Source organism: Lepisosteus oculatus, chromosome 3 (genome assembly GCF_040954835.1).
Source record: "Lepisosteus oculatus isolate fLepOcu1 chromosome 3, fLepOcu1.hap2, whole genome shotgun sequence".
NCBI lineage: Eukaryota > Metazoa > Chordata > Actinopteri > Semionotiformes > Lepisosteidae > Lepisosteus > Lepisosteus oculatus.
In genome coordinates this window covers 24,380,199-24,404,228 of record NC_090698.1, presented here as the reverse complement: position 1 = coordinate 24,404,228, position 24,030 = coordinate 24,380,199, and the positions used below count along the sequence as shown (strand labels likewise).

General features: G+C 36.8%; 1 protein-coding gene across 2 annotated transcripts in view; it reads right to left on the bottom strand.

The window, feature by feature from the left end:
* The window catches only part of tnpo1 (transportin 1), a 57,736-nt gene extending 38,222 nt beyond the window's left edge, over positions 1-19,514 (bottom strand). For both annotated transcript variants that reach the window (XM_006627101.3, XM_069187054.1), the window contains exons 1-5: positions 19,387-19,514; positions 19,132-19,245; positions 15,969-16,044; positions 9,651-9,800; positions 5,861-5,967 (exon numbers count right to left, since the gene is read on the bottom strand). In XM_006627101.3, coding sequence (XP_006627164.2) covers positions 5,861-5,967; positions 9,651-9,800; positions 15,969-16,044; positions 19,132-19,245; positions 19,387-19,455 — 516 coding nt within the window. In that variant the 5' untranslated portion in view covers positions 19,456-19,514. The remainder of the gene's footprint in view (positions 1-5,860; positions 5,968-9,650; positions 9,801-15,968; positions 16,045-19,131; positions 19,246-19,386) is intronic.
* Positions 19,515-24,030: the final 4,516 nt, after the last annotated feature.

The window sequence follows — 24,030 nt, the reverse complement described above, 5'->3', positions numbered from 1 at the left end:
GTCCTTTTATCCATTTAGTACATTTAGCAAAGCTTAGTTCTCCATTTTTCAAAACCCAGTCAGCATATTATGGAAAATGAACTCTTCCCTTTACAGATCTAACTACATGAGCAGCAATCAGTAATCAAAACTATCGAAATTTTTCACACATTGACGTGTTAGAATATGAGTTTCTAAGGAGCTTCATTTCAAATGTTCCATGTATTCTGTGACACTTGTGGGTAATTTTAAATAAAGTAAATCAGGATAACTAGTCACTGAGGACAGAGAAACCATTAACCTTCTTAAACATCCAAATTGCATTTACAAAGATTAAAGGGCTCTTCATGTTTTGTGTTTAATGGGGAGTCAAAAAGCTTTAAACAACATTAGCTACCTACAATAAAAATGGACAGTCATGTCATAACAGTATGCAACACAATGTCTGGTTATCGGTGTTAAAACACAAACCACGTGTAGAGAAACTGGTGTTATGTGGCTTCACATTATAACTCCTACTAAGCAGATGTCAGTAGGAGGTAACGTTTTTCAGTGAAATGGAAATGGAGGAACACGAGCCACAGAGCACAAGTGGAAACTGTGTGGAAGAGCATTTAAAACCAAGAACGAGGCATTTCTTTAGCCAAAGGGTTGTGGGAGTGTGGAACAACCTACCCCACCATGTTGTTGAAGCCGATACCCTGGCATCTTTCATGAAAACGGCTGGATGAGATCCTTGCATCGATAAAATCCAAACTACCAAATGGGCTAGTTGGGCCGAAAGGCTTCCTCTTGTTAGTAGCCTTTTTTCATGTTATCTCATGGCAGTGCACAGCCCCTGCTCAGTTTTGGCTTCCTGCTGCTGGAATCAATATCCGTAACACAACCACAAAGAAAAATCAGCAAAACAAAAGCAGTGCTTAAACAACTTATAAGCAGTTATAACTATTCTTGAGTATATTTTTGTTTCTGTATAGTTACAACACTAATTTAAAAAAAATTGCCTTTACTAGAAACATGTTAGCACTTCCATTATAAAACCCACTAGAGCTAGAAAGACTTCATTTAATTAAATAACATTCTTAGGTGAAGCCATCAATTCTCATTTATTTTCAGCAGCCATTTAATGCAAGGTCAAAACCCCTACAGGATCTCAAGTGATTTTAAGCACCTACCTAAAATAATGTATTCAAGTACCAACATGAATATTCAAACTCGACAAAAACGAATGACAAAAGTATGAACATTGAAACATAAAATGACACAAAACCCTTTCTGATGCTCTATATTACAAAATGTTTTAATCCAAGATTGATTTCCTTTATATCAGTGTTTAAATCACTAGATAGACATAAGACAGTAACTCTGGTCCACATCACTAAAACATACAATCTCAAAACAAAAACCCTTAGGTCAGTAGCGTCAAAGATACAGCTCATGGCCCACCAAACTTCTTTATTCCTACACCTTTGTCGCAGGTGTAGTCAGAACCTCATCTTGGATTTGTCCAAGCCTTCTCAGCCCACACTCGAACACAACACACTTAGCAATGTTTTTCTATCTGTCAAACATATGCCACCCTACCTATGGATCTCTACCTCTATCCAATAAAAGAGCCCAGTTGATGATGAAACAGATCTATTTTGAAAGCGACATGTTTTTGCACAACATGGGTGGGAAGAACAAAAAAGACCTGTGCACAATACCACTAATCCCAGAGCCTGGATATCTTGCATTTCAATCCTGCAGTTTATCAATGATACCTGTATACACCTACGTATTTCTGGTATGGTGTGTTCAAGTACCTTTTCATGTAAATCTAATTAAAATATGAGTGTGAATGAGTTTGAAACCCTTGCTTTAGTTCTTAACAGCTCCAACTTAAATGATTCTCACCCAGTATGTAACTGAAGGATGTAATTATGTAGATACCTTCATCTGCAGTCCTTAAAGAACTACACATTTCCATTACATATAATAACTTCCTTGGATCACTAGGTGTGCTCTCACTGCAAACAACTTAATTGCCAAAGTTAATTAATTACAAAGTATTAAAACCTTGAGAGATGAAGTTAGTAAAACAATGTTATCTGACCTCTCAAAAAGAAAACAAATGACTCAGCTGATAAAGCCTTTGTCACACTACAAGACTCAACATGAGAGCGTGTCAAATTTAAATGACTGAAGTTGCCGAATCTCGCTGCCTTTTCTGTCCTAGAGGGTGTCAAATTATCCGGCTAGGAATTGCAGGGGGTGACCAATTACACGATCATGACTTTTCATCATGGTTCCAAATCTCAAGTTGCGCTACGAAAGTAGCGCAACGTCGCCTCATTTCAGCAGCCAATCAACGTGGATCACACCGGATTAAGAGGAGAAGCGACACACGAAAGTAAACAACAAACACGAAACATTGAACAGACATCTATGCTGGCTCCAAAGTTCGACGAGCCTCGCCTCCATTTGCACAGTCAAAAACACTCACTTTCCTGCATTCCTTTCAGGCACATTGTGTGCATTGTACTTCTGGTTGAGCACTTATTGGCTGTTGACTGTCGCAGAACCAAGAGTGTGACTCACTACGGAAAAATCAAACCTGTTTGATTTTATCGTAGCGAGTCACAGAGTGTCGTAGGGGCTATTAAGAGTGCTATGAGTGAGTCGCTGGGGGTATCACACTATACCCAATGGTAACAGGTGCGTACCGCGACTCTACAACTCACTGTGATTTTCTTACGATTATGTAAATAAAGGCTACGACTGAAATCCTTGGAAAAGTCATGTAGTGTGACAACAGCTTAAGGAGGCAAAGAAAAAAGGAACTAAGTGCTAGATTGTGACAGACACACCAGAAGCTGCAAATTGACACCAGTTCATTTTGCCCACGTCGTTGAAGGAAAAAAAAAAGTACTAACACACACAACAGTTGGAATGGGATGAAAAGGAACTAGCTCTTTTCAAGTCACAAAACCTACTGGTTCAGACATATTTTAGACGGCTATTAAACCAAGGCTTCTGACAGTTTCTGCAGGATTTAAAAATTAGCACCTAACGCAGTACAGTGGCAATTCTCAACATGGCTGACAGCAAGTAAACCCCCCTGAATATCTAGTGCAATATAACTACACAAACAGTACAATTAACAAGAAGTTTAATTTTGCCGTATCTTACCAAACTTATATTCAGATGTTTATATACCATCTAGGGATATGCTCCCACAGATATCAACTCCGCATGGAAAAGAATTTGCTTTATGTATGATAACGGCTACACACCATCACTGAACCAGCTGGGAAAGAAACATGTTAATAGTTGGAATCCATTTAGGTGAAAAAGAGCCAGCAACTGCAGCAGCATGTATGGAGAAAGCAGCGAACTACAAGAGAATCATTGGTTCCATAAACATTTACAATCAAAAGAGACATTTACAGAATCATTTGTACAGCCAACAGAATACGATACCATTATAACACTTGTTGCAGTGATGCCATATCATTTATCATCACAAATTAGGCAGTGAACAACAATATACTGTATCACAAAATGCATTTTTCTTTTGTCTTCCTTTGTTGCCGCAGCTAGTTGGAAAAGCTAAATACACAACAAAAGCAAACTTAATATGGTGAAAGCAATTTGACTGTAGCTTACAAGATGTTCTAATCTTTTAAAGAGAGATGATTTATGAGTTGGGTACAGCTTACCATTTTTCTTCCACATATAATTTTGAGGTCATAGATTTTAATGGTTTCTCAAAGTCAAACTTCATGTGATAAACTACCTCAATTTCCAACACAACGATCCCTTAATGGCTGATTTACCTAGTTTACTTATAAGTGACTTGAACTGTGATTTACTTAAATACATTTAAATCCAAAAAAACATTTAACAAATCCAATCAAATTTCAGTTTAAATAATTTTCTTGCAAACCACAATTCTTCTGGTTCCACGTTTCATCACCTAGTTAAGCAAAAACTTTCCAATTGTAAAAATGCTAAGCTGGTTAAAAGTACACTCAGAATTACCCAAACTAGCTTACAACAGCAATGCCTCCTACCGTATGTCATTCGAATAGTGCTACAAGAATCACAGTGAGTTTTGACACAACATGCAGTTTATGTCAACACATTAAAATGAAGTAATCACAACACAAACTGGTATGACTGTGCTCACATTGATTGTATCATTTGTTTCTGTACACAGTTTTGATTTGCTTATGATGAGGAAAACTGATGTTGCTTCCCTATTGCAAATATTTATGTAAACTACTCAACAAATTAAGGACAAGTGATCAGTTGAATTATCACTAAGGCTGCCATCGTGAAATTATTTCTGTCATGTTAACGGGACTCTAAAGCAATAATCATTGTTTAAAAAATTGGTTTTGTAGTTAAATCCCACTCATTAAGTAACAGAAAATGAAAGAGCCACTAATGTGGAGGATTACCTTACTGGTATCACACAGAAATGAACTGCTTAAACTAATCAGGTGACACTATTCTGAGAATACAAATGGGTATAATATTAAATTTGCCTGGAAATATAGAAGTTTTTAACTGTACAGGGGTAAAAGGATTACCGAAGTCCTAATTGCTTTTGTCTGCTCAGGCAATACATTAAAGTAAGACATTTTAAAGAAATACTGAAAGCTAACATTCATTCTGCTCACAGAGACACTGCTTTTAAACTAATCACAATATTCATTAATATTCTACTGAATTGTCATCCATAACATGCCTCCATAATTCTTTACACACCAGCATTCAACTTATACATAACAAGCTTTACTCTTAAATCTTAAACTTGAGTCAAGCACTAAAGCTATGAACAGAAACCTCAAAGATGTTTGCATTACTTAGACCAGCAGACGAGTTCCAAGACATACATTTTTAAATTGAGTTTTAAAATGCTCACGTGAAGTGGAACAGAATTAGTCTTTGCCCAATAAGGGAGAAAATGTATTAAAAAAATGTGCCCAAAAGCATAACTGGGCAAGGAATGAACAGTTTTTAAATCTGAGTCTACACAGGTTTTCACTGAACGCACTCAGTAACTCATTGAAATTATAAAGTAAAAATAGTAGAGCTCCTGCAATTCATTTCTACAGGAACACACTAAGGACTATTTGCGATTAGGAACATGATTTCCAAGGAAGAATGCATAAATCCAAGAATCATTTCACACGGTTTCTAAACTCCACACCTCTGCCTGTAAATGATTGACAGAAATTAAATACTGCTTTTTTTAACATCATTTACAGTCTCAATCTCTGACTTAGTCATCATGCTGCACATTTTCTACATGACCTGACAAAAAAAAACTTTCAATTTCGGAACAATAAATCAACGACGTTGTCATTAACTCTGAGTTACTGTATGCAGGTTTCCGCTTCGTCTTGCAAAATGATGAGGGGAGGTCTATTCACAATGTACTTCTGATAACAAGTATCCAAAAACACTCTAAATATCCTGAAGGTCAATCGCTATGGTTAACAGCTGTGCTGCACTACTGCATTCTCTCAAAACCTTGCGGTGTGAGAAGCTCCATAATATCCTGCCTTTTTTCACCTTGGTAAATGCAAACTCATCCTGAGGTGTTCAATGTGCTGCACATAAATACTGAGTCATTTGAACACTGATACACCCAATCCTAAAGAAATCAGCAGTGTACAGCAATTGAAAATGTAATTGCTACTGTAGGGCTACAGATTTTTCCAAAGCATTAAGCTTAGTACTAAACCCTTCCCACCAAGAACATCAGATTAAATAGCATTTATTACTCATTCCCCCATTCACCTCTTTCAACATACTGATTTGGAATAATACTGAAAGGACAGCACAGCCATAAACTACCACATTCCTTTCTGTAGATGAAACGCCTTACCTCACAGGTATTATAATCTTCAGAATCCAAAAGACCACAGAGTTTCGGCAGAAGTTCTGGCCAATTCTGTAACTCTCCCTTTGAGGCAATAGTTGTAATCAGAATACCTTTAAAAAAAGGAAAACCACAGGAAATAAAAAGACTGATTAGTCTCTAGGTTTGTGTATCATCCAATTTAAAACCATTACAAATCACTAAAAATGAAGGAGCTCAGAAAATAAGAATCAGATTTTACTAAACACTGCAATATTTTTCTCCTTCCCACCCAAACCTTCCAACATAGGCTTAATCAGTTTGCAAGATCATTAATAATTATAGAGAATTCTAATCCATAAATTAGGTATGGAAATTGTTAAATTCTTATCAGCAAATAAATACAGAATAATTGCCAATCTAGTCCAGTGTTTCTCAAATGGTGGGTTTTGGCACACCTTCAGGCATTAAAAAGTGCTCAGTCTCATATGAGAGATATAAAATAGTAAAATTAGTTAATGATTTTTTGAAGTAACAAGTCTCGTGCGGCACATTCAAATTCTAAACAGGGACCTTGCTTTGAGACTGCACACAAGAGAACTGCGAGTTCAGTTTTCACGTCTGACAGACATAAAACACAAAAGAGACACAGATGACGTGTTCCATGGTCATCAATTCCCACTGGGACAAGGAGGATGACAATGGATTAAACATCGAAATAAGTTTTATTTACAATATTAATAATAATGTCCATGGCCAAAGAACATGTGTATTTAGGGAGGAGGTGTGTCGCACTATTTTAATATTTATGTAAGTATACCAAGAGATATAGAAGGCTGAGAAACACTGGTCTAGTTAACAAGACTTAAATATTGAAAAACCCCTACCTGTATTTAAAGTTATTTTGGTAACGTTATAATGAATTATGTTATAAAAAGACTTGCCTATTTCTGACCTGAATATCTGGGCTATGTACCAAAAAAACTACAGAAACACAGGGCTTTTAGTTTAAAGGTACTACCAATTTACTGGTATAACTATCCAAAATGTAAGATTTTAGGAATTTAAAACACTTAGCCTTTAAATTATAGCACAGCCACAATGCATTAATTACCCCCCACCCACTCCCTTGTTTATTACCCCAAAGGCTTAATACATCTTTCACATTGTGACTAAATTAAGTGATTTGATTACTTTAATTTTAGGATTATTAAAAAAATAATTATAAATGGAAAAAAACACAATCTCCATTCAGATTGACACAGCAATTAGCAGGTGTCAATGTTGATGGAAACAGAACTGCAATTCAGAAAAGTCTTTTTTTCCAGTTATTTCATTTTTTTGGTTTCTACATCATTGTATTTGCACATATTTCAATTAAAACAGGGACATATAGCATGCAAAATACATCACCCCCAAACCTTCACTTCATTTATTGCTCAAAATAGCTTATTTCACAGAAGTATAAATTTACTTTATTTACAGTTCACAGTATTTATTATAGAAAATATGAAAGTGGTGAAAACTTTAAACTAGCAGGACAGGGGCATATATTATATATAGGCTATTTTTTATGTATAAATAGATACAAACATTAATTTGCATATTCACATTCCCTATACTCATTATATAGAGTAAAATGAAAAAAAGACCCTTAAAAGCACAGTTTCTTAATTCTGACCCCAACAACTGGGCTTTAACAGTGCAACACTACAACACAGCTATATTTAATCTGAATAAAAAAGATTGCAAGGCTGAATTGAGAGGAAATCCAGTTTATATTATACAGTTGCAAGAAAAAGTTTGTGAACCCCTTGGAATTATCTGGATTTATGCATTAATTACTCACATAAATGTGGTCTGATCTTCAACCAAGTCACAATAATAGGCAAACACAATCTGCTTAAACTAATAAACAATTGTACTGCTTCTCGTCAGTACTGAACACATCGTTTAAACATTCACAGTTTAGGTTGGAAAAAGCATGTGAACCTCTAGGCTAATGACTTCTCCAAAAGCTAGAGTCAGGTGTTCCAATCAATGAGATGAGATTGGAGGTGTGGGTTGGAGGTGCCCTGCCCTATAAAAAAAGGCACACAAAGCTTGGTTACTGACAAAGTCTGTTCTTCTCAAGAAAGAGCTGTTCATGTACGCCATGCCCCAATCAAAATAAATATCAGAGGACCTTAGAAGGAGAACTGTAGAGATGCATTAAGATGGAAAAGGCTACAAAAGCATTTCTAAAGGCCAGGGTGTTCATCTATCCACAGTAACACAAACTGTCTAGAAATGGAGGAAATTCAGTACTGTTGCTACTCACCTGAAACTTAATAGAAGTTGGGTGATGCAACAAGACAATGACCCAAAACACAGGAGTAAATCAACAACAGAATGCCTTAAACAGAAGAAAATGTGTTCTAGAATGGCCGAGTCCAGACCTCAACCCAACTGAGATGTTGTGGCATGACCTGGAGAGCTGTTCACGCAAGGAATCCCAGAAATATCAATGAACTGAAACTGTTTTATAAGGAGGAATGGTCTAAATTTCCTCCTAACCGTTGTGCAAGTCTCATTAGCAGCTACAGGAAACGTTCAGTGGAGGTTATTGCTGCTAAAGGAGGTTCTACCAGTTACTAATTACAAGGGCTCACATGTGTTCAATATTGACAAGAAGTACAATTTTTTGTGTTGTTAGTTTAAGCAGATTGTGATTGTCCATTATTGTGACTTAGATGAAGATCAGACCACATTTTAATAAGTAAAATATGCAGACATCCAGGTAATTTCAAAGGGTTCACAAACTTTTGCTTGCAACTGTAGGCTTTACTTTCAGCATTTATATAACAAAGATGTCCTTGCTGTAATCGAGTGAACTGAAGGTGACAATGATTGGAAGATGAAAAAGGATTACAATTAAAATCTTCTTTAAGTTTTGAATTAAATTATTCTTTAAAGAGAGGCTGGGAAAGATGACTATAAACAGGCTGCTCAAATCTGGAAGGTCCCAATGGATGCGATATACCAGAGAGAAAAAAATACAAACAGAATTAGAGATGAAGAAAATACATTCGATAAAAGAGAGCCAAAATGGGAAAGATATGTAGGTTTCCAACTAATTTAGAAGCAAGAAAGAAACTGCAGATAAATTTAATACAGTACGTTCTGGTATTTTTATTCCCCTCTTGACAAGCAGCTGCAATAAATATGTATACTCTTCAATTTTTCTTATACTCCACAACGCTGAATGTAACAAACAATCCTGCCATACATTCTGTTTCTGCAGATTAAGACACTTGCCCGAGCTCTATGATCCAAGCACTGTGGGTCTGAACCAGTTATTTCACTAGCTGACTGTGACTGGGATTCACTATTGCAGCACCCATTTGCCTCAGCACTACCTAAGGCTCTTCTCAATCTGGGCAACAGCGCCCCCTGTGGCTTCTCAGGCCCTTGCAGGGTTGCCGTACTACGGCAGAGAGACGTACCCGTCCTCAAACAGGCACTACGAAGCCTGTGATGTGTTAAAGGGTGAGTAACGGTGGGAGTGTCATTGGCGTCAGACCACACTTCCTTATGCTCCCCCATGTGCAATTACTGGGCTCGTAATTCTGAGTCAAGATGTGCTAAACATCTCTCCAACATTTACAGCAGCACCACACATTTAATACGACAAGAGCAAAAAAAAATCCAACCAGCTGATAGAGGTGATAAATTACTCCTTCATCAGTTTTCTTGTTCCATAAAGATGACCAGTCATCACATAAATTAGGAGCCAGAATACTTCCACAACCTCTAGTTAAGCACTGAGCAAACTTACCCACAGTGGCTCTAATCAGTGGGGATGAATCACCTATGTTCTGCAGACACTCATTTTTAATGAAGTCTGACACTCCGTTGGGGAAGTTGTGAAAATGGGCTTTGACGTTGTTTTTCAGAATCAGACCACTCAGGGACCTTGTGGGCTCATCTGTGAACAAAAGTAGAAGAGAACAATATATCTTCAGGTATTGAGAAAACAGCACACCTGCCTCAATCAAATATAAATGACAGTCCCTGGCTGCAATTCATTTGCATTATTACTACAAGCTGTTTTTTGATTGCAAACGTCTGTGAAATCCTTCCTTTCATAATATTTTAGATAAAGCAGGTACTAGATAACTGAAATGTCAGGGTCTGGCTATAAATATTATTTAACCTCCCTAAGGCAGAACAACCTGAAAATTAAAATCAGCTAATGTTTTAGCAAGCAGCTGTGCAAAGGGGAATTAGAATGGTTTTAGTACAATCACACTGATCCCCAGCTGGATGAGGTATAACAACAGTTTCCACTCAATGGATTTGATAGCAAGATGTCTCTTATCTTGCTCCAGAATAAACTAATACAACGGTCAATGACCAGCTTAATTTCTCTTCTGGACAACAACGAGAACATCGTCATCTGCATTTGCAACTAACCAGATGTGTAAATCATGTCAATACTGCAATTACAAAACCACCCAAATAATCGCCAAAAATATTTTTTATGCAGTTGGTTCAATTCCCCCCCCCCCCCCCCCCCAAAAAAAAAAACTCAAGAGTCACACAAACAAGGAGAAAATGTCTGGCTTTCCAAGGCTTTTCCATGATTGAAAAGGAATAGGACTCTACAGTAACAAAATACAACCTAATAGTCTGTGAGTAACACGCCCTTTTGGTGACAAAGCAGGCACTGTAAACTGCACAAAGGACTTAAGATTCACTGCAGTAATATGCATCTCCTTTGAATATTTTATTACCTGATACCAAGTTACAACCAAGGATTTAGTACTGTTCCTTCAAAAATAAAAAGCTCTACACAACAGCCAGACGTGAGTCTCTGATGCATCCTTTTGTCTATCTGCCCAGCTCTGTGCACTGTATTTTAAAACAAAGAAACCTTCCACAGGGTGCTGTAACATCAAAGAGCCAGACACTATGCAGAGAACGCTGACAATCTTAAATTAGCACTGAAGCAGTGGCATTTGAGCCGTCTCAAATGGCAGCAATTGTAAGAGCTTTCTTGGTACAACTCCTAAAACCTTTATTTACTCAAAAAACAACCATCTGAAAACACTTACATCTTATAGCAAAACTGAAATATTACTAATGATGCATGAAAAGCTGGGAGGTTAGGCATTGCATATTAATGTCCAGCCCTGCACGTCTGTTTTTTTTAACATCCAAGCATCTCTTACAGAACAGAAAAACACATTTCTTCATTCTCCATTCTTCAGTGCATTCTAAATTTAATATTTAAAATAAAGGGTTGCTTTAGATAAAGGAAACAAAAGGAATTACCAAGTCAGGATAGGAAAATGAACTGACCTTGTGTATTTCACATCTTTTTACCAAGATAAATATCGTTTGCAGCAAATTGCAAAATTTTATCTATACTCTTTCAACTATTGCTGCTGAATGCAAATCCAGCCTATCTGGAGCTAAATGCAGCAGGAAGCTTTTCAGGAGGCAGCAAAACAACTCCTTTGAGAAAATGCATTACATTTCTCAAGTGAATAAAAACTGTTTGTTTGCTGTTATCTCCAGGGATATATACAGAAAATGGAGGGAAGACCACAAAGCCAGCCTGGTAATGAACAACACACTTTCAATTGTTTTTAACAGAAAAGCGTAAAGGCTGTAAATAAGTTCTGAATGTATTTAAATCAGATGAAGGCCTCAAACAGTTGTGTAAGGATGGAAACAGCTACACAACCATGTTGTTGGAGCCGATACCCCAGCTTTTCTAAAAAAAAAAAAAAGATGGATTATTGTTTGTAGTCTTATGTTCTCGAAAGGCCAAAACCAAAGTATTCATGCACAGAGAAATCCATAAGTAAATATATATATATTTTCTGCATATTTCCAAGATGAAACAACACAACAAAAACATGCGACCTTCACTTTGCTGTAACTCTGAATAATTACGGTACTGGAGTTTAAATGACTCTTTAAAAACAGAAGAGTCCAAATTCATTAGAGCACCTGAAGGTTTTAAAAATCAGTAAATTACAACATTGATCAATAAAAGACTCCTCTTACATCAAAGAGTCAATTGAAAATTAAAACAAGCTTGCCGTTACTTCAAAACTTGTGGGGCACTATCTTATGATTATTTTCTAAGAAACCAAAAAAGGCAGAAGTAAGAACTGCAGCCCTAATGCTAATCTGTGTGATACTTTTAATTCAGCCTATTCCCACTGGCCGGTAAAGTTCTTATTTTTAGTTTGCCACACAGGTCTCAGTTCAGAATGCAGTTCGGACATCACTGGTTCCAGTTAAGGCATTTCCACAAGTCAACTGTCTTGGATTCCCAAAACCATGGTACACAGAAATGACCAAGCACCACCAAAGTGAGGACAGCTGGATGCCTTCCTGAGCACCAATGATCCTAAGACCTGTCTGGTGCCTGACAGCAAGAGATCTCCAACACTGGAGGACCCCAGTGTTTACAACGGGCAACACCACTAACCAGTTTGTGTTTATGTAGGAAAGCCCTCCTAGTCCACCTTCTTTTTGTGCTGGTACGAGGTTCGTACTGGGGAGCCCAGCTCATGAACAACACATTTCAAACTGGGAGGGTATATGATGACAAACAACCAGTGAGACTAAATTTAAGCAAATTATCTATTTTATCTCAGAGAACTACAGAACTCCGTCTTCAGGCAACCAAAAACATGTGACATCCATATGGCGGTCACCTTAGGCTAGAGATGAAGGAAAGCTTGTTGTGACCACAGGATTCGTCTAATCAGCAAGATGAAGAGACTTTGCTGGCTATGGTGATGGCAGTCCCTTGCCTTTTCCCTCAATTTGCGCTTCGTTTATTACTCATTTTTCTATAATCAACAGAGCCAACAAACTAAAATTACAGCCAATTTTATGTTTAGAAGAAAACGTAGCATCACCAAATGGGAAGTCCAGCTGTCAAGTGACACTTTCACCATCCACTGACCTCTATGAGCAAATTGTTCATGGTGAATTCCATGTTACTTATGCCACATGATAAGAAAAATGTCCAATACGACAAAGCAATTGTGTCTCGCTAAGCAATTTAAAGTAAAATTATGTGACAATGTTTTTAAACAGATAGATTTAAAAAAACATTTAATCTAAAAATTGTAAGAAGATACCAATTAGGGAACAGTGTAAATTTTATGGAAGATGTACTGAAATACATCTCCTTAATCAACAAAGATCTGATCCACTTTCAAAAACTGCAGCAACAAAAACAAGTCATTTTATAATCACCCAAGTATTTTTTAATATAGCTATCTGATTGACAATTAAGATCTATTGGTAACAAGCAAGACTTAATTTAAAAAAAAAGTAACTGAATCATTTGAAAAGCTGGGAAATCCTGAAAGAAATGTACAGTATTTTTTTTCTATAATGAAAAGAATACCCCAAGCGTCTAAACCCAACCTCATCAACAAATGCCAACACTGATCCAGAGCCCAGTTCTAACCAAAGGTCACAGCAAAAACAATGAATGAAATGGCTTTTCCAAAATAAAAAAATCTCAGCTGCAGGGTGAACAGTGGCTGAGGTCGCTAAGCCAGGCTACCAGATGTCTGTTTTGCACAATTAAAATCCCCATCAGGAATGAAATCCATTTCAGAGCCACTGATGCTGCAGTCTAGATTTTAAAACTGAGAACACACAAAGAAACAAACCAGGCCTCTGAGTACACACATATGCATTAGTATTATATCTTGAACTACAACTGAAACAGAAAAAAACAAAAGCAAATAAATGAGCAAATGAAGCAAAACACTGCCTTAGCGATGCAATAGCAATGCAATATAGAGTAAAAACCAAGGTAACAATGCAATAGCGATGCAATATAGAGTAAAAACCAAGGTTACTGGCGAGTGCTCTGGGATCACTTATTACAGCGAACAGCTACCCTATGCTTCACCAGAACAATAAATTATTCTGTCAATCAAAAAAAAAAAAGACCGGGATTCTCCTCCACCTTTCTCCCAGGGCAGGGACCAGTTGTTGAACTGTTTGCAATGCCAAAATGCAAAGGTCATCTCAGACGCAGGCAATGAAGGCGACATCCTTTAACCTGACAGGTCACTCCATTCTTTCAATTCCTTTGTCTTTGAGGAAGGCGTAGACTGCCTGCTTCAGTAAGAGCCAAGAGACATTATTCGATGTTTAAATTCCTCAGTTTAATGCTAACCGGTAGAAGCAAGAACCACCCTAAAGGTCTGAGCAGTAACACTGGCGTTGAAACAGCCCTTCTCGATAATCTCCCTCTGTTGCCTTTAAGCCACCAGAGCTGGCATTTCCGTCAAGCCTCCATCACTCGACATGGGGAGGAACAGTGCGACAGACATCCAAGGTGCCCAGATGCAAAAAGACAAATCACACGATTCACATTCATGTGGGGTGGACCTCCAACCTCAAGTGCTGCCTTCATTGGTCATTATGAGATCTAGCGACAACTCTTCAGCAGACACTCTGGGGTTCTGCATCAGCTGAAGGTCTGCTCGTGTGGCCGACGATGACCTTCACTTCGACATCTGCAAACGTCTCACATCAACTGGGAACGCTCCCAAGATCTCTGGATCACGCCTTGGAAATTTCACATGCCACGGGGTTTTTTTTAAAACAGCCCGCCGCCATCACAGCACAGGCTGGCCACATGACAGAAATGGATCAACATCTTATGGTCATGATGAGTATCAATTTATCATGAGCTGTTGTCTTTGCATTAGATCCCGTATCCTCCTTTGACACCTAGAAATTTCTACGCTCAGCTGCTAAGTCCAAAGATATTTATTCCATCAATGCTTTTCTATAATTTAAATTCCTTGCTATTACACAAAGCAAACAGTACAAAGCACACATACAACATCAATAACAGTAAGATTTCCTAGAACATATAATGAACACAGTTGGTGGCAGTTTGGCTCTGCCCAGTGCAAAGTAGTTTTACCCACCTGCATTTTTTAGGAGTTAATTACATGCTTACATTAAATTGAACATCGTGAACAAAGATGGCTGTCTCAGCCCAGACTACAATTAGATTTGAACTTAAGATACTTTTGTTTTAAAGCCCAATTAAACTTAACATGCAGCACACAGGCAGATGTTAGACAAATGAGATCAACTGACTTTCTCATAGCAATCAGGTGGTATGATGCAGTTATTAAAACCACCACACCTGAAATCTTGTTATACTTGGTAAAACCATAGTAAAAACAAGGAGGTTCCCATGTAACCAAAGTGCCAAAATTGTGATTGTCTGTTAAAGAGGAATAAGAACTTTCAGTTGATATTACACAATTATATGTGATCCAGATGTTTTATTTGGCTTCTTTCTGTGCACTGCTGCTTGAAACTCCAGGAAATGTGACAAACAATATGTAAAAAGCAGCTCCTATATCTAGGGATCAAAGTACAAGACATTTATAACAGAATTCTACATACCGATTATGAAGTTTAAGGGTTTAAATAACAGCTTGCAACATTTAAGATTTATAACAAGTGGTTTGTCAAGTACTTTTGAAGAAATATGTATCACTTAATCTACCATACAAAATCAAACAAAGGTTCAAATATAAACATAAATTAACTCCTGCAACTTTTCCTGAACCAAATAAAGACCTCACTGACTAAGTTTCTAATTATTTTTAGAAGCCATCAATGGATCCATTATGAAAATATTTACCACACTGACATTTCTGACACTAAGGAAATCAAATGCAGTTCTTAGAAAACTACACTGATCTTCAACTGTACCTTAAAAAAGCTCTGCATGTCAAGTTTTGTTGCACTGTGGTTTTTTGATCAACATAAAACCATTCCTTTCACCAATAATCTGCATCGAGCCTCTCTTGATCAGAGTCCTTGTTATTTCATTATTGCTGCATATGTGCAATTTGAACAGTTTTACTAATAGAGATATCTAACATTTATAGAGACAGAGTGAAATTTAAATGACTAATCAACAGGTCAGAGTATGTCTGACAATACTCTAACCCAGCAAACCATTTTTAGGGCTAAACACTCAGAGTTAACTGCAGAACTACTAAAAATACTGTATTGTGTGAAACAAGTTAACATTCACAAGAAATCCACATCAACCAAAAAACTTCTTCCTTACCTTCCGATTTTAACTTTGTGAGGACAAAAATCAAGTAGTTGTTGAAGTCAGGATATTGGTTTAGTTGCTCAAGTTTCTGAAAAATCAGTAAGGTTAAGGAGAACAGTGTAATAAGGATAACATTCCACTTACAACACTGTAGGAAAACAAGCAAAACTTAGAACAGGGAACAATTGTTTTACACAAATGCTTATGGGACACTGAAGGTGATACTCTTAGCTTTTATTGAGAAACAGATGGATGAGATCCTCAGATTAATTATCTAGAAACAGGCCATTCAGCTCCAGTAGCTCATTTTGGATTTCTTGAGTTCTTACAAGTCAAGAGAGGTATCATTTTACATGTTGTGGTAATGCTACTGCATGTGAATTAAAGGACCTCAACAACCATAACTTCCAATACTGTATTTCTACATTAGAAGATAACTTAAAGGTGGCAGTGCATTTACCGGACAGCATTCCTATAAAATCATCTTCCGACAGTATTTTTAGAGAGCAGATGATCAGATCTTTAGAGAGAGCAAGGTATCTCTAAGCAGGAAAAGCTAAATGTAAGCAAGAGGTAAAATTAGCAACAAATCCACAAAGCAACAGTGGTTCCCCTAAGGCTTGTGTTTAACACAGGCAATATTTTTATAACTACAGCTTCAGGAAATAAATTAAAAATCCAACAATTAAGTTGTTACCTATTCACCAGGAAAGATGCATGAATATACATACACACATCACAACAGGGGTTAAAAGGCCAAACTAGTTACAACTATAAGCCAGTATAATACAAACCCAACTAATGCTTTCAAGCTAAATGTAATGCAACATAAAATATGCCTACATAAAATCAAATACAGACTGCAGGCAAACCATTCATGACTTGCTAATATTACTTACGGTTTGTCAAACAAGTAAATTGAACCGAGTTATGCAAAGTACTCGTCATATGAACAATGTCACGTCAACACTTAACTGCAGCAAATAAGACTTTGAACAAGTGCAAAAAATAAATTTACATGAAAAAGAAACCATTCCAAAGGCCACAAGTAAGTTCTAAAGGCATCTCTCAAATTAGAATTTAAACAAGACCGTAGGTTTGCTATATCTTTGGTGGTCACAGCCTATATCACGTATCAACTGGCAGACTGTTTTTAGGTCTTATGCACTATTTCTATCTTAATAGCTAATCTTCAGTTAAAAAAACACAGTCATAAAGAAGGCTGCAGAAATATGAGCTAAGAAGTCAAAACTAACAGGATATGGTAGTCTGGTTAATGTTTATACAGCTGTTAAAAAATAAAACTGATTTAATTACCATTGTAAGATGGATACTAAGCTATTTATTTCAATTGAACACCCAGCTATATTTCTTGCTTTGTCAAAAAACATGCAATATCCTTTCCTCCAAGAATCATATACCTGTAGACTATCCAAATTAGCAACCTCCTCCTCAGCAATCTCAAAAACATCAACTGTGCATGGGACTTTGTTTTTAAGATGTAACACCTTCATAAAGATGGGAGGTGACACAGCATACTCTTATTACCACATTATAATAAGGAATATTAACTCCCACCCCACAAAAAAAATCAATATAACTTAAAGGAATATTTGATCATTCAAACAAGAACATGATCACAGATCAGAAGTTCCCTTCAAACAGAATTTCTAGATCTCTTTAAATTTTTAACAGGTGAACGTTGCAGCAAAGGGAGGTCGAGTTAAAGCTTAGTTGGAAGAATTTAATACTTCTCCCAAGTGAAGTTTGTTTAACTTAGACCGAGGACACCTGGTAGATTCCAGAACCTGAGGACTGGTCTTTTCACTCCTGATATAGGCGACAGTGGCCGAATCTCTGTAGAGCCGTGCACAGAAAGACGCCCCAAGCAGCGATTTACCTTCGATTCACAAAGTTCTCAATAATAGGCAATGAGCTGAAAACCGTGACTCGAGTGCAACAAAATCCTGAGCCAAGTAGTTTTCCGAACCAGAACGCTGTGTATACACTGTAAAAATCAGTTTGGAACTGATTCCCCCCCCAGAATTTATGTATTAAGGGCATACACAAAATATCTTAATACTGTACAATTGCTTAACCAGATCACTGACCCAGTGCACGAGGTCAACAATTTTTTTTACACAAGAGGTGTCTTTTATGAACGTATTTCCTAAGCCACCTCTCACCATTTTTTTTATTTTTATTTCGTTATTGGGTCACAATTTCATGCCACTGAGGCCCGATCATGTAAACGGTATTCTCATATTCCCCCCTTACCAAGAAAAATTAATTTTATCAAGTATTTCCACTCAAAGGATTAAACATTTAGCATCCCAGTTATGCACTGGAAGACAAGTGATGGAGATAGATGAACTCGCTGCAAATGACGCTGGTGATAAGCTTTTTAAATAACGTTTAAGAAGGCGCATATAAAAACGCAATCTAGCATGTTTACGTAAAGACAAATTCCCGACTTTTCGTTGCTATACAAAAGGTTATTTCCCTTGCCTTATAGATACAGCCAGCCAATGTAAAACAATGCGACCGCAGTTTAGCAGGTCTATTTTTTATTCCCAGTTAAGTACATGTTATTAAATTGCACAACTCTGGTGCGAGTGCTACTAATATATTGTCCGCCAAGAAAACGAAATGCTGTCATCGACACCCGTATTACACATAGGGCACGTTTGGTCTGTCTTTACATTCTGTAGCACATGCACGTACTCCAGTTTACCCGCACATGTATTTTGAACGTGCATTAAAGCTTTTCTTAATCCAGACTGTGACAAATGGCAATATTTGGGGCAGTAGTATATAATCACGGAAACATGAATCAAAACAAGTTACAAAATAAAGCGAATTGGCAACCAGTACTTATAGTGAGTGAGCTATGTATTGTTTACCCCCACCCCCAACAAAAAAATCTCCCAAGTCGAGAAAAACTGATCATCTTCCAAAACCATAAAATGGTGAAGACAAAAGGGATAACCAACTTTATATAATCGTTCAAAAAAGAGCTCGATAGTGAATGAATCGTCAATGGCAAGTATAAAAGTGTGGTTTAATTCTCCATCCCGCTTGTTAACGAAACCTCAAATTATATATCCAGCACAGCATAAACACCGCAAATCTTATCCGATGGGCCCATCTTATGATGCTATTCTTAAAAGGATACTTGTTGGACGGATCTCTGCGTCGTTGTATCCGGAGACTGAGACTCTTTCAGAAGCTGTAAAATTTGTTGAAGTCCTTGCTCGTCTGGTTTCCACTCATACTCCATCTTGGTTTGCTGCAATGAGATCAGACACAGAATGAAATTCGGGATTAAAATACTGCCGATGACCTTCAGCAGAAAAGAAATCGCACGTTTACTGCCGCAAAGCACTGTAGGATACTGTATAGGAAGGGTGTTTGCAAGCTAATCACCCACCTGTGTGTTTTTATTGTCTTTTTCGAAAAAGGGGGTCTGACAGAAATGGGCCTCACAACGCAGGAACATTCACTTTTGTAAAAAGATCAGTACAGACGGAGTCATGGCGCATTTACAATCCTGCCCCGAAACAACAGCCTGTTCCCGCAAGGTCCTAGTGCTCGTCTAATTATGTGTATCTTGGCACCACTTCAAGACTAACCAGGAGGATGCAATAATGGGAAATCGTGCTGAAACCTTCACAGCAGGATTTTAACAAAGCGGAAGTAGCTACACGATTCTTTATGGCATTTATTTGTTTAGCGTTCAGGTAGCCCCAAAGCCATTTTGTGCCATGTGTGTTGAATAGCAGGGAAAGGTTTACGATAACAGTTTTACACACATAGTCCCTCGTTTGCTGTCAATTATAAAATGGGTAACGGCAAACAAAAAAGATAACCATATTCTATACGTAAACGAAAACGTGAAAATGTAACATGTAGGGCTGTGAATAACAATAACAGTAAGTGCGAAATTACCTGATTAAATTAAAGGCTGAAGAAAGTAAATTAATTGTTAAACAAAATGGATAAAGGAAAGTCAATGTTAAAGCAAAAGCTTTAATTTTAACGAAATTAAACAATTTTCATGGTATGAACAATGCATAAACAGGCAGGTTTACATTTAATTTCCCCATACATTTTATATACATTCAAATAATAGCCGATTATAGTGTAGAATGGAGCAAAGAGACAAAATGCAACAAATATCTCGGGAAATCAATTCATCATAAGGGGGGTGAGAGCCTTCCATCTGCTATTTCATTAAGGACATGAACATTCAAATTGATTAAACACTATGATCAAATATTCAATTTCATGTAAATTCACTTATTTTTTTATATTTACACATTTGTAGATAAACGTGACTTAATATTGTCCTTGCCTGCATATTTCTAAAGGATTTAAAGAAATAAATGTAAACACAAGTCAAATAAAGCATGCAAAGACCCGATGCTGTGGAAGAAATTGTACAAACTTTCCTCTATAATGATAAGAGATGCTGTTCTAAAGCATTAGAATAGATTTATGGTGCATCTTGATGTAGGATTTTAATGAATTGAGGTTTTTATTGCTTGACAGAATCACTTTTTTATATTGGGTTAAAAATAGCTCTTTATTAGCACTACAGTTTATTATGAATCTCAAGGACAGGCCTATTGCCAGCAACTTATGCTATGTCCCTAGATTTACAAGAGGTATCAAATCGTGATTAAATAAGTGGTGAGTCAAAAACAGGACGAGACAATATAGTATCCATAGTCAACATACTGAAACAAAGACAGAAGGCTGTATCAATACAAATAACGGCTAAACTAGTCAGTGTCACTCATTATAACCAGCAACATTCATTGCATTCAAAGGCAAGCAGATAAGCACATTTCTATGGTGTATGGTCACTCTGTCCAGCTTATTCCGTTTGTGGTAACCGATGGGATTAATCAAACTGGTTAAATGAATAATAATAATAATTGCTTACATTTAAATAGCACTTTTCCGGACACTCCACTCAAAGCACTTTACAGGTAATGGGGACTCCCCTCCACCACCACCAATGTGCAGCATCCACCTGGAGGATGCGACGGCAGCACTAGTGAGCCAGAACGCTCACCACACATCAGCTATCAGTGGGGAGGAGAATAGAGTAATGAAGCCACTTCACAGATAGGTATTATTAGGAGGCCATGATTGATAAAGGCCAATGGGAAATACTGTTTTCAAGAAACGCCCTGGAATTTTTAATGACCACAGAGAGTCAGGACCACAGGGTGAACTAGCCCCTCTAATACCTCTTGTAGCAGCGACCTTACGTTTTCCCAGGAGGTCTCCCATCCAGGTACACACATGCTGAGCTTCAGTGGGATACCAGTTGTGAGCTGCAGGGTGATATGGCTGGTAGTGTAAAAATGACTATGATTTAGGATGAATCAAGTATTGTACTGTATATGAAAAAGAGCCTTCTTATGTAGTTGAGGACATTTAATTGTATTTTCAACAAAAATAAAATTGACTAAATTCAAAATATAAACACTACAGAATGTTTATGTTTAATTTACAGAAACATTAAAAACAAGTTCTTTCTTATTATACTTCTGAGAATTATAATATCATTGGCATTAGCAAGAAAGAAGCAATTCAAGATGTATCTGATTGAAAAGAGACATATACATATCGGGCTGTGGTACTATTTATAATGTTAGAACTGCTGTGCTTAAAATAATTTAAACTAAAGAGATGACCTGTGTATGAAACTGATGGTTACAAATGTTAAAGGATGCAAGGCAGGTTTTGTTCCAGCTAATCCTTAATTATTTAAGTGATTGTCAGCAGAAGGGCCAAGTACGTAATTGCGGGTCAATTAAGTGAATAAAGAACCTATTTGATCAAGATCCTGCTGCTGGACAGAATGGAGTGCCAGACTTGCATATCCTTACAAAATGATTTCTGCAGTAATATGAGCAAAAGTCAGCATGGCGACTGGCAAAATGACAGCATGATGAGCCCATAAAATCAGGATGTTCATATTAAATGTTGCGCAACACTGCACTGCTCGTGACTCAGAAACCTCCAATGCCCACTGCCCTGCTGACCCCAACTATTTCTGGAGAAAAAGATACAGTATGCATTAATGAGCTTCAATGTGTAATGAAATATAAAACGTTTAATTTGTTAGTCAAGTCACAAAACCTTATATAATAACAGAGGTCTATTCGGAAGCACCAAAGTTGTGGCCGTTTTGGGCAGCAGGGGTTAGGATTCAAAGTTGTGGGTTCAGATCCGAGGAATGTGAACAAAGTACTTCACCTGAATTGTTCCATTAAAATAGCCAGCTGTGTGAATGAGTGGCTAAATAAGCTGCTTTGGATAAAAGCATCAAAATAAATGAGTAATTTATGAAGGTCTCTACCACTGATGCAGTGATGGTGTGCAGAATACAGAGGATGTTCAAAAATCCTTTCTTTACACAGTATTGTAGCTGTCTAAGTCTTGCCCAGGGGGCTGTTTTTGATTTGTTTTAATTTTTTTTTAAAAAAAATCAAACTTATAAAAACTGGTTCACCAAAACTTTCAGGGACAAAAGTTATACTTAACATTACACATATTATCCAGTCATAAGCTATTCCAAGAAGCGCATACTATATACAATTACATTTAATCAAGCTGTAGGGATGTGGTATATAAAATGAATCCAAGCTCCTAAGTCAAATATAGTAAAAGTACCCTTGGCTTAGTATAAACATGCCTTCTAATAGGCCAAACAAGCAAAGAAGGAAAACCCTTTCTGTTTAACAACAATTACATGACATCCATGCAGTCAGATACAGATAAAAACAGATACAAAATTACAAATTAAATAGTAAAGTACCCAACAATTGTGGTATTTGTGCTAGTCAGTATCCATTTCACCTTCTCAAAGGAATCGTTTTAAAGAGTTCTAATTATATTCTTAATGATTGCTTTTAAAGGTGCTTCATATAATTACCATCATCACCAGAGGAGATTTTTAGAATCTAATTCACAGTACTTCACAATGATTAGTTTTGCCATTTAAATATCAGTGACTTTTCAGGCGTATACATTATTTATTGACTAAACCATAGGAAAGGGGGAATAATCTTTTATACTTTTGCATTAAATTTAAACGTCATACATAGTTCTTAGTAAGCATTGGTCTTTTAACTACCCAGATCAGGATATAAACAATAATCATTCCACATTGACTGACCTATAATGACTAAGGAAAGATCCGTCACTGAGGCTGAAATATTCCACAGATATAAATGGGATACAGACATAGACAAGTGTTTGGAGCAATGAAATTCAATATTAGAAAATACTACAGTAAGTGTTGAAAAAGCAAATGTTTTATAAGAGTGTGAATGTGACACTGGAGTAGACATAGCCCTGGGGTAGCTTTATTGAAAGCATGTACTGCTCAACTGAAATAATGCAAGAAATGTGATGAAAAGCAATGAAAAGGGTAAATAGCAGGTTTTCTTCTACAGTATATATTGTATTTACAGCAAGGGTATAAAACTGAAATTCATATTTTGCTGATTTTGTACAATGCCTTATCATCATCATAAAAATCATAAATATCTTATTGATGTTTCAACGGAACAGTAACTATTTTTGGTGCTCAAAAGACATGAGTTATGATGAAAAATTGTTAAGAGCTCAAACATTTAAGTCCTTGTAGTGGACAATGACAGAGAACTTGATCAAAGTCTTCTACATTTTTGAATATGAGGACACAAGGTTAGTTCCAAGCATTTTCTCAAACTTGCTTCATTCTAGCAGAATGAGATGGACAAACATTAATTACACTTAGTAATTAAGTAAAACATGATTCAGAACTTCAATGTGGAAAAATCTTTTGATTGTACAAAGTTGTTAATGATTTGGGTAGGTTCCAAGTCTCTGAATCTGACTCACTGAAACTGTTGAAACTGAGGGAGTTATTGTAATATACAGAGGTGCTAAAACACATACATTAGGTATTGGAACCGATAGCATTTGTTATGGGTTCAATACTCAATTGTTTGCATTTTTGATGCCTCTCAATAACATAACTTTTTACTCATAAGAAGCTCAACAATAAACA